Source organism: Limanda limanda, chromosome 12 (assembly GCF_963576545.1).
Source record: "Limanda limanda chromosome 12, fLimLim1.1, whole genome shotgun sequence".
Lineage (NCBI taxonomy): Eukaryota > Metazoa > Chordata > Actinopteri > Pleuronectiformes > Pleuronectidae > Limanda > Limanda limanda.
In genome coordinates, this window is record NC_083647.1 from 23075088 (window position 1) to 23086764 (window position 11677).

The window sequence follows — 11677 nt, forward strand, 5'->3', positions numbered from 1 at the left end:
TAAATGTCTCAATTTAATCCAGCATCCGCCTCTTCTTGCAATAGCAAGAAGAGAGTACAGTACTGCTATGGGATCAATGAAATGTGTGACCTCGAGCACATTTTAATACAAACCTGGTGGATTTGACTGAATGCTGAAATTCGAGCGAGAGTAGGCGTCGTGGGGGTCATAGAGAGCCGCTCCTACATCGGGTCGACGGCGGGATCAATCTGCGTTGTGAAAATAGAAAAATAATTGCAGGTCACGGCTAGGAGAGGCCTCTTGCGCAGAAAAGTAATGATCTAATGAGGTGCGTCCGATCTCGAATGCACGGGTCCTCTTAGCGATGCCTCCTTTACATGAGCAGAGGGAGAGAATCAGAGAGAATCTGTTAGGGTCTATTGGAGATGGGGGTGTAACGGCTGAGTTTCTTTACTGATGTTTACACGGCTCTTTATTGTTCACTTCATCCTTGCCGTAGTGACACCATAAAACTGGGATGACAGTTACAAGCACACGATATTTTAATCCATAAAACCAAACACAAACGTTAAAATACAATAAACAAACAAATCACCACGTGAGACAAATCTGATGCGTTAACGTGATATAGCGACTCCCATTCCGCACTACCTGCAGCAAAGTAAATGGGACCAGCTTCCTTACCTCGTTCCGCTGGTGAGTTACAGGGGGGACAAAGACACAAAGCATCACCAAGTTAACAAAGCATGCATGTGTTGCAGGTTATGTGCTGTCAGCGAGCAGGGGAAGGCTTCATAAGATTTATGATTTATAACTGACTCTTTATATTATATTCTAACATTTGAGACAGCTGTGGCTCAGGAGGTTAATTGTGTCGTCCACTAAATGGACGGTCAGTGGTTCGGTCCCTGTCTCGTTCAGGCCGCATGCCAAATTTTTCAGCAGCATGTGAATGAGCTGCATGTAGAATCCCTCTGTGAATGTTAACTGCACTGTAACAAACATCGAGTGGTTGTTAAGACTAGAAAATCAATATTGAAATGCAGCCTGGTAACATTCAGAGGTGAAACAATGTACAGATTAACCCAGAATATATTCTCTGCTTTTTGCTGCAATTGTGAAAATAACCCTTTAGTTCAGGGGTTTTCAACTGGTTTTGTCCCAGGGACCCCCATCCTGACTAGAAAGTAATCCACGGCCCACTGGGGCCTACGCGCGCGCCTACGTGTGTGGGCGCGTGCATGTGGACAGAAGGAAGTTTTAACATTTGGTTTTCCCTGTTGGTTTTTAAAAACCTCAAACAAATCTAGATTTATCTCCTTAAAAACCTCAAACAAATCTAGAAAAATCTGTGTAAAAAACAACAAAAACTGTTGATTTTCCTTGCTTAATAATTGAAAACAAAATTAAAATGCAGTTTGTAGTTGTACTGCATCTTAGAACCATATGTGCATCAATATATAACGTTCATGACTTAAATGTACAGACATGTAGCTGACATGTTGAGACAATGTTAAAGAAATGGTGATCAATAACAACTAACATACACCTGAGCTGCCCATCAAAAAAGTGAATAATCGAATATTTATTAATTGTTTGAAAATATGGCAGCAAATTAAGAAGTGCTGCACGATATCTGGTAACTCTATCTATGCTCCAGTGTCATAATCATGCATTTCCCCTCTTAGATGCAACTTTTTATAGTTCGAGACAAAAAGGCATGGTGGTTTTAAAAGATTTGTACATTGACAAACATTTGCCTCATTTACTAAACTAAAAAACAAGTCTTCCCTTCCGCCAACAAACTTCTGTAGATACCTTCAGGTTAGAAACTATGTCCGCCAAAGCCTGACTAAATTTGAATCTCTCCCTGACGAAAGTAGAATTTATAGTTTCTGGCTTGGCCCGCCGGATTCAAAATGCTTGATTTCAACCTTTGGCAGGGTATTCTCTGAACAAGTGAACTATGCCACCCATTCTTTGAAAAAGGCTTGGGCGGAGGAACTGGGTCTTCAGATCGATGACATAGTTTGGCAGGAGGGTCTTACCAGAATCCAATATTGTTCTATTAATGCCAGACATCACTTAATCCAATTTAAGGTTATGCATAGACTCCATTATTCGAAAAACCAAACTACATAGAATATATCCTACTGTCTCTCCTCTGTGTGATCCATGTAAATCTGCTGACGGATCCTTAACCCACCTTTTCTGGACATGTTCAAAGCTGTACGACTTCTGGTGTGGAATATTTAAGTGGTTTTCTGAAATGTACAACTTTGTGTTCAAGCCTGAGCCAGAGGTGGTACTGTTTGGCTTCTCCCTGTCTCTTTTGCCTCGAAGTATCCCAGTACAGCACACCCTCATGTATGGAATGTTAATTGCAGAGAGACTGATTCTAATGCTGTGGAAGTCAGAAGCAGTGCCACTCTTCAAGACGTGGCTATCAGAGCTTACTTCTCTATTACATATGGACAAGACTCGATACAGTTTGACAAACAATCTTAAACAATTCTACAAGATCTGGCAGCCATTCTTAGACCATCTTGCTCAATTTGATGGAGATTTAGAGTAGCTATGAGACTCACAATAGGCCACTCACCTCTTCTTTTTTTTTAAATGTATTTTGTGTACTAGTGATGCATCAATACATTTCATTGTCTTGAGTTGTACACCCTGTTTTATAGTTTTGTTTGTTTGCTTTTTGTCCTGTTTTTATGCCTTTATTTAATTTTTTTTTTTTTTCATTGACTTGTTTTTTATTTCTTTCTCTTTTCCTTTAATTTTGGCATAATTTCTTACTTACTCCTAGTATTTGTCTGTTTGTACCTGGAAAAAAAAACCTAATAAACATATTGAAACATCACTCCTGACGGTCTATTTATTTTAGTGAATTTCTAAATAAACCTTTAATAAAAGTATTTTTACTTTGCTTTCCTTTAACCCAGTGTCACTCCACCTAAAATATACAGATGACACTCATGATGACGTATAAATACTTTCAACATGAAGTATTTGTGTCTTTTGATGGTGTAAAAGCTGCTTCAGATGCCTTTAGCCATGACAGAAATTAAATGAATGGCCAATGAACGCTTGATGTAAAGAGGATTATCTTGTTTTATCTTTTGAGCATTGGATTTGAATTCTCCAAAGTGATTCTGAGCCTCATATATTTTAAGTTGTAATTTGGTGGACAGTGAGTGACAGCATTGCTCCTCCAACCATATGGGATCATGTGACTTGGTGTTTTCTATTTGCTTGGTGCAGCTGATGTGTGACTTTCATTCAGCTGGAAGCCAGATGATCGTCAACATGCTCATCACAGTCCTTTATCTATCACTTCTTTTAAACTCAGGTGGGTTTTACTAAGTTAAGAACCACTTTAAGGCTCAAATTCCCACCAAATGTACTTGTATGAGTGAAATGACGGTTTTCTATCATTCATTGTGTGTCACAGGTCTCTCAGTTAATGTTCTGCAGTCTGCAGATCAAGTGTCTCGACCAGGAGTCACAGTGATACTGGAGTGCAGCCCGGGTCCAGGGTTCAGCCTGCAAACCATCTTCATGTACTGGTATCGACAAAAGCACTACGCAGCTCCTATAGAGTTCCTCCTGTCAGAGTTAGATTTCTCTGTGGGGCACTTTCAGTCGATCACCGATCAAAACAAGAACCGCTTCTCTCTTCAAAACGATGAAGTATTTCTCAACGACAGCAGCAGATACTACTGTGTTGCCAGCCACAGTGATGCACAAAGACCAGGCAGACGTCACAAATGCTATGCTGCTGTGGGTGCTTCGTGGTTTGTTGCCAGAAGGGTGCAGTCAAGTCAGTTTTTTGTGAAGCATGTTTGAAAACAACAAACGTTGCCTTACAGCTGAAATAGAGAAACAGCCAAAACAACAATAAGACATTGAATAAACACATTTAAATAAAATAAAAGAGTCTCCCTGTTTTAAAAGCCAAAGTAAAAATGGGGTTTCATGCAATTTTAGAAGAGTCTGGACTTGGTGAAGTCCTTGTGTGGAGAGTCAGATTGTCCCACAGTTCAGGGGCAACTTCTTCAAAGGCCAGACCTCCTTTATGCTTCATTCTGGACATCGGACATCACACCCATAACATACTGCAGCTGTGAACAAGGGGGAAACCTTTAACATGAACTAGGCTCTCAGTCGTCCCAACCCCAAGGTGGCAGTTGTTATCACACACTGACCCCTACAGGCTTCACGTGGGACTTGACTTTCAAAAAACATCTATTTGCTGATTTAAAGTCAGGATAAATGAGAGGCATTAAAATGATAAAAAATATATTAAAGCGGTAGTTGGAATAAAGCATAACTGAAGAATAAGTCAAATAGCTCACTCATGCTTGTAATGCTTCACAGTTGTATTTGATTAAAAGTACAAATCACCTATTTTCAAAGCTTGTCCAAAAACTGATTTTATTAAAAGCATTAAATATATTTCAATATGAGACTGGGATGGAAATAAAGTGAATATTGTACAAAGACATCAACTCCACAGTGTATTTATCCTCTGGAAGGTATTGTGTTTTCACCCATTTCCATTTGTTTGCTTGTCTCAAGGTTTATACTTTAATTATGAAACAGATTTCCACAAAACATTGAATTTTAAGGTGGATTTGAACAAATTTACACTTTTAGTAAATCACTTTTCTATCACTCCTATGCTGCCATAACATATTAAATGTAGACAATTGGTGCACACTGAATTTATTTTTAGTAATTCCTTTAGTTTTATGCAAACTACTCAGTACATGTGAGTCTCTTTTGTCCTTAGATAAAAGGGTGGATTCAGGGGGCTGACCATGTGTGATGTCACTTCCTCTAAGCAGCTACAAAAGACCCCAAAATAAAAACAACACTGTTTCTTTTCCTTCCCTCCGTCATCACGTCTTTTCTTAGCCAACACAGAAATAGACGCAGCTCTCTCAGGGAGATGGAGGCTGAGATATGGAGTCGCTGGGTGGGGGTGGGAAACAGTGAAGAAAAACGACATCAGGTTTTTGTGTAGTGTTTTATCACCGTGGGGACAGGGGGCCACGGTGATACATTCCCATAGAGTCGCTGTACAAAAACCTCCTCCCATTGACACCCATTGTATAGCTGGCTGTGTGTAACCTGGGGCTCTCGATGGAGCAGAAAACATCAACACTCTGAAGGTGTGTTGGATGTCAGGTCACACTGGCACTGGAAAGATGATAACAATGAAGAATTTGGTTGAATCACAGTCTTACATTTTTATATATTTAATTCAAAGGGAGGATTGTTTACCTTTGGTTATATAAAACATAGCAGACTTGGAAATGAAGAAGCTCATCCTACAGGATTTAACCTTTTTTCATTCTCTGGATTATTAGGCTGTGTCCTAACTTTATGTTTATGGGATGTTTTGTGACGTTTTGGTGAAGGAGACAGTCAGTGTGACACTGGAAGGGAAGCGTTCTTTGGAAAAGGAACAAAACTCACTGTTCTGGGTAAGTCTAAGCTTTCACAACATCACTTCACTAAAACAAACCTAACAACGCAAACGCTTGTGTGGAAGTGAAGGAGAAAGTTTTATGATGAAATGTGAAATATTGAGCTGAACAGAGAACACTGTGACCAGCTCACTCCCTGCTTACTTTGGCCAGGGAACCAAACTGACGGTTTTAGGTAAATATTTCCATTTATTACTGTATGTTCATAAATGTCACATTGCTTTGGAATCCAAGTATTAACAGAAGTATTAGTAAAACCTTCCAAAGACTCTGATAGAGAAAGAGTTTCATGCTCAGTATTTTTACACTGTGACAACGTAAACGAAGCATACTTTGGAAAAGGAACAAAACTCACTGTTCTGGGTAAGTCTAAGCTTTCACAACATCACTTCACTAAAACAAACCTAAAAACAAAAGAAGCTGGTGTGGAAGTGGAGTTAAAAGTATTGTCAGGAAATCTGAAATATTGAGCTGAACAGAGAACACTGTGACCAACACATACCCTGCTTACTTTGGCCAAGGAACCAAACTGACGGTTTTAGGTAAATATTTCCATTTATTACTGCATATTCATAAATGTCACATTGCTTTGGAATCCAAGTATTAACCGAGGTATTAGTTAAAACTTTCCAAAGACTAATAGAGGGAAAGACTCAACAGTTTCATGCTCAGTATTTTTACACTGTGACAACTACAACGAAGCGTACTTTGGAAAAGGAACAAAACTCACTGTTCTGGGTAAGTCTAAGCTTTCTCAACATCACTTTACTAAAACAAACCTAAAAACAAAAGAAGCTGGTGTGCAAGTGAAGTTAAAAGTGAACAGAGAAACACTGTGACCTACTCTGATCCTGCTTACTTTGGCCAAGGAACCAAACTGACGGTTTTAGGTAAATATTTCAATTTATTACTGTATATTCCTAAATGTCACATTGCTTTGGAATCCAAGTATAAACAGAAGTATTAGTTAAACCTCCCAAAGGATCTTATAGAGAAAGAGTTCTATGCTCAGTATTTTTACACTGTGACAATGCCAACGAAGCGTACTTTGGAAAAGGGACAAAACTGACGGTTCTGGGTGAGTCAGGTTTATTAAAATCGATCAAATATAATAACTTTGTCATTGAAATGCTGCATTAAGAAGCCTAACGTACTAAGGTCTGGACAGTTTGAGTTCAGCTCAGTGGTTTTTGATGACGAGCTTTAGTGCTGTGTCAACAACGAAGCTTATTTCGGCCAGGGAACGAAGCTGACAGTTCTTGGTGAGTAAAACTTTATGCTCATGAATTCAGCTCTTAAAAACTAAAACCCAATGAAGCAGATCCATTGATTGGAGCCATTTTCTTTTCTGCCTCATAAAACGTGTAAAAAACAAACTGTGGTGCGACAAGCGTAGTTTCAGGTTGAACAAAGTAAAAGCTGCGTGTTTGTGCTAGTTGGAGCACTGCTAGAGTTCACTGTGACTCTGGATATGAAGCTCACTTTGGAGGAGGAACAAAATTAACTGTTCTAGGTAAGAAATTGTACAGTCTATGACTTCAGAATAAGCAAAAGGAAAGATATTTTAAATTCAAGGTTAAGTAGTTCTTCCACAAACTCATTCTCAGTCGAGTTCTTCAGAGTTTGGCTCCGAGCTTTTGGTTCTTGAGGTTAAACACTGTGTCAGTACGAGGCTTATTTCGGACATGGAACCAAACTCACTGTTCTAGGTGAGTTAAAAAGTTCCAACAGGAGCTGAGAGGTTTGTGATGTAAACAGCGTGAAACTAAACAGGATGCAACTGTTGGGTTTAATTTTAAAAAAGTACAAAGTAAAGCTTGTTTTCAGCACTGATCACATTCACTGTGACTGGTGCTTCAGAGGCTTATTTTGGCGGAGGCACAAAGTTAACTGTTTTAGGTAAGAAAACCTTTTCAACTTCTACTTCGCGCTGCTGAAGTATACTTTTGTTTAGATATTTTGAAGAGATAATCATAATATAATCACAAAGTCCACGTTTGAATGGTAAAAAATAAATCTTCTCCCAAACTATCAGAGTTTTGTCAAAGTGAAAAACAAGTTTCAAAGTGTCACTGGTACACAGACGAGAGTTTTTGTGCAGTTGAATGTCTCTGTGCTCGTACTCGGAGGCTTACTTTGGATCTGGAACTAAACTCACTGTTCTAGGTAAGAAATCCTGCAAAAGTTAAACCATTGACAGCTTCTTCTTTTTTTTTTTACTGTAAGTGAGAAATAAATAAAAGGCTTGAGATTAAAAAAAAAATGTACTTAAAGATCTTTTATTTAATGTTATTAAAATAAAATACTCCTCTCTTCTTTTGTTAAAGTTATGGATGAAGTTTTGTCCAAGTATAAGTAGTACAGTAGAAAAAAATTTGGCTCTTTGCCCAGAATATTAGTGTCACAGCGAGTTCTTATCAGCCCTGTGAGTTACTGTGAGTTCCACGTCTGAGGCGTACTTTGGAGCTGGAATTAAACTCACTGTTTTAGGTAAGACAATTCAAATTATTTCAAACAATAATAATTAATACCTTTAAAATCACCTGGAGCATTTATCTGCCAATACTGATTTATACCAGGTTTAAATGTGACTCGAGTCAAAAATGTTAAAAATTGTTAGCATCCAATCTTATGTCGTGGGAAAGTGTCTTATGTCTACATGTTTGTCTGCAGAAGAGTTTTTAAGTTTATCTGATAAAAGTCTGCAGCTTTCAGTGCAGAGTGGTTGAGCAGTTTCTCTGTAGCCTTGTATCAGTGTGAACAACAACTACCCAGCTTACTTTGGCAGCGGCACTAAACTGACAGTGTTAGGTAAGAACTAAATTCCAAAATCATTTGTAAAAGTGTAATTTGACTGTGCTATTATTTGTTTTGTTTAATTAAAAAGGGAAATTAACATACAACAAATATTCAGAAGATGCCTTTTTTTGCATGTTAAAGTGACAAATTGCATAAGTTTGGCACAAAACTCGTCCTGTTTGTGGACCAGCTTGTGAAAAACTCACAAATCCAGTAAAGTAGGAGTTGGTTCAGCTCCTGTACTGTAGGAACTTGTCAGTTTTTCACATGCGAGTCAGCAGTGTGCTCTGGAGGTTATCCTGCGTACTTTGGAGAGGGAACCAAACTCACAGTTCTCGGTAAGCTTATTAAAAAACGAACCAACACGTCTCTGAAGGAATGAAATCTTCATTACTCTCAGTGTGAGCTATCTGACCTGTGATGACTGTATTTGATTCTAATGCTCAGTGTTTAACCTCAATGTTCATGATCTAAATTCTTGTATCAAGACATCACATGTCATTTAGATTTTGCTGCTGCACCTTTGTTTGTTGTAGATCTACATTTGATTTTTAATTGAACCGTTTTATGTCTTTGTCTTTGTCTCCACCAGAGTTTGACGTCAAGTCACCAAATGTGGAGGTGCTCAGACCATCAGCAAAAGAGTGTCGAAACCCTCTGGACAATGAAAGACAGAAGACCTTAGTGTGTGTGGCCAGTGATTTCTACCCGGACCATGTCAGTGTATTCTGGCAGGTTGACGGACACAACGTCACCAGCGGTGTAGTAACGGACGAAGCTGCCCTGCGGGAGGGCAACTTCTACAAAATCACCAGCCAGCTGAGGGTCTCTGCCGAAGACTGGTACAAACCCGAGAGTACATTTGAGTGCGTAATCAGATTCTTCAATGGGACGGAATATGTCAATTATCCATCATCAATCTCTGGTGAACCAGGTTCGTTCATGTCCTAAACCTGATCTGGACAAACACATTAATTATCTTCTGTTCTTGTCTAATGCGTTTCTTATTTTTTCTACCAGTTCCAGGCAACGTCCTGACCAGAGGTAAATACATTACTCAGTTATTCATTGTTCACCTCACTTCTGCTCACATCAACCATCTCCACAGACACAACACAATGGATGTTTCCTCTTTGAATCATGTCACTCATCTCAATGTTGGAACCTTTCTGCAGAAGAATATCTGAGGATCACACAGAAAGCCAAACTCTCCTACGGCGTGTTCATCGCCAAGAGCTGCGTCTACGGAGCCTTCGTGGCCTTTTTGGTTTGGAGACTCCAGGTTCGTTTAAAACAGAAGAACAATGATCAACTGTTCTTCAAGTTCATAAAAAACCTTGTTTCATTTATATGGTTTTGATTCCTCCGTTGTGTCCGTTGCAGAGTTCAACTCAGAAGCAGAGGAAGTGAGACCTGAGTGCGAAGGAAAATGAACGGTTGCTTTATGTAAATAAATCTGAGAACAAAATAATCCTATAAAGCTTTGAGTCACAGTGCATTTGTACTCGTACGTAAATATAAAATGTTAAAATTCTGCACTTAGTCGATAAATCAGCTTGTTCTTGTTAAAGATGTTAAATTTATAACCAACCTGAAAACAGAATAATCTGCTGCAGACTTGTTTTCACTGCTTTATAATTATCTGTGTTTGTTTGTGTTGCGATGCTTGTGTGATTCATTTTCCTCTCAATAAAAGCAATTCAAGGTAACTTGACAGATTTGTTGATTCATTTTTCTTTAAAACTCTGTCCCGTGCAACTTGATGTGTTTGGTAGTTTGTCTTTTGCCTGTTTCCACTCAGCGTCTAAAACAGACATCAAACCTGGACTCATCTACATATCAGGCACCGTTCACACACTGTTAATTAATAAGACATTATTAGATAAATGACAGCATCCGTCACAACTCTTGCTGATATGCACCCCCCTTTGTTGTTTCCATATGCTGTCCCACACTCAACTGATTCTGAGGTATTTTTAGCAGCTCACAAACCAGCCTGTTTTCTGAGAATCACCCGTTTTCTCACCCACACATGTTGAACCATCTCAGCTCAGGAAACCGTCACAAGCTGGTACATCAAGTTTTTCCAATGATTAAACTGAGTATTGACTTTTTAAAAGATTTATTTCGGGGTGTTGAGCCTTTAGGTCGAGTATGAAACAGGAAAATAGTTTGGAAGACAAGCAGCAAAGTGTCGGGTCAGAACCAAAGCTGCTGCAGGAGGAATAAAGACTAAGCTGTTATTATTTGTTGTTAAATCATTTGACCTTAAGGGTTTATGTTACTCATATCGACGTTTTGGACTCTGTGCAATCTTACAAAGTGAAGTGCAGTTTTCTACATGAATAAACTGTGAGGAAAAGTAAAATGTGAAGAGTGTGAGTCAACCACACAACAACAGGAAGTCATTGCTCTCCTCTGTGCACAAAGGCAGAGCAGAGCTTCTGTTGGTGAGAAGACAAACCGGGGATGGAAACTGAGCAGAGGAGTGGAGAGCGACAGCAGGAGAGAGGATGTGGTCACAGAGCAGCCTGCACATCGTTCTCTGTGCTGAGAAATGACGGAGCTGCAGCATCTCACTTCACCACAACCTCCGGCCCCCGAGGCTGCACCTGCATCTCTGCACGAACCCACACCCACACTGCACATCTCTGAGCTAACAGCTGGAAAACCTCCACTTCTGTGTCAACTGAAGCTACACAACCAACCAGCACGTGTTGTGTTGCACACAACAGCTGATAAAATGTTGCTGCAGTCCCAGATATCACATTATGACATTAGAGGAAGACAAAGAGAATTATACATCATTTATATGAGAGTCCCAAGTGTTTAAATTCTATTTTCATGTTATACTGTTCTGAATCTGACTATGTTTGAAACCAGATTATAAACTAAAAACTTCCGTTTCATCAAACTGCACATTTATTTATTTATGCTGCACCACTAAAGTCTCCAGTGGGACTGAAACCGTCGACGTTCTACTTTCTCCATTTGTTTCCTTGCAAAACATGTTTGTGTTCTCAGCAGTCACGCAAACAGGAAACAGAAAAGTTTGTCTGATGATAACATCTCGTCTTCTGCACATAATACTTTGAGAAACAAAACGCACGTAATAGAAAGTATTCAGTTAAAACAAGTTCTCCTATGTGAACAACTCAGAAAGTCTGTGAACCTTTTGAAACAAGAGTTGCATAGTTGCTGCCGTTATCACTTACAAACAGATTAACTTTAATTAACAATCAGCTCTAAAAATCTGCTATTAATGTCTGAAATGCAGATACAGATGTTTTATTAGGTTTACGTTTGAACACCATCTTCACAATGGAAGCTTCCAAAGAGAAAGAAAAAGTTTGACCCACAAGTGACAGTTCAAAAGCAGCTGAATGAGACAATTTGCAGAGCGCCACCTCGTGGTGCTG

General features: G+C 39.2%; 1 protein-coding gene across 1 annotated transcript; it reads left to right on the plus strand.

Annotated features, from left to right (window-relative positions):
* Window positions 1–3261: 3261 nt before the first annotated feature.
* On the plus strand, window positions 3262–9958 carry LOC133015044 (M1-specific T cell receptor beta chain-like). The gene is made up of 8 exons (XM_061082182.1): window positions 3262–3316; window positions 3419–3703; window positions 5079–5141; window positions 5391–5456; window positions 8851–9192; window positions 9279–9302; window positions 9434–9540; window positions 9642–9958. The coding sequence occupies exons 1-8, from the start codon at window positions 3262–3264 to the stop codon at window positions 9666–9668; spliced, it is 969 nt and encodes a 322-aa protein (XP_060938165.1). The 3' UTR covers window positions 9669–9958.
* The last annotated feature ends 1719 nt before the right edge of the window (window positions 9959–11677 follow it).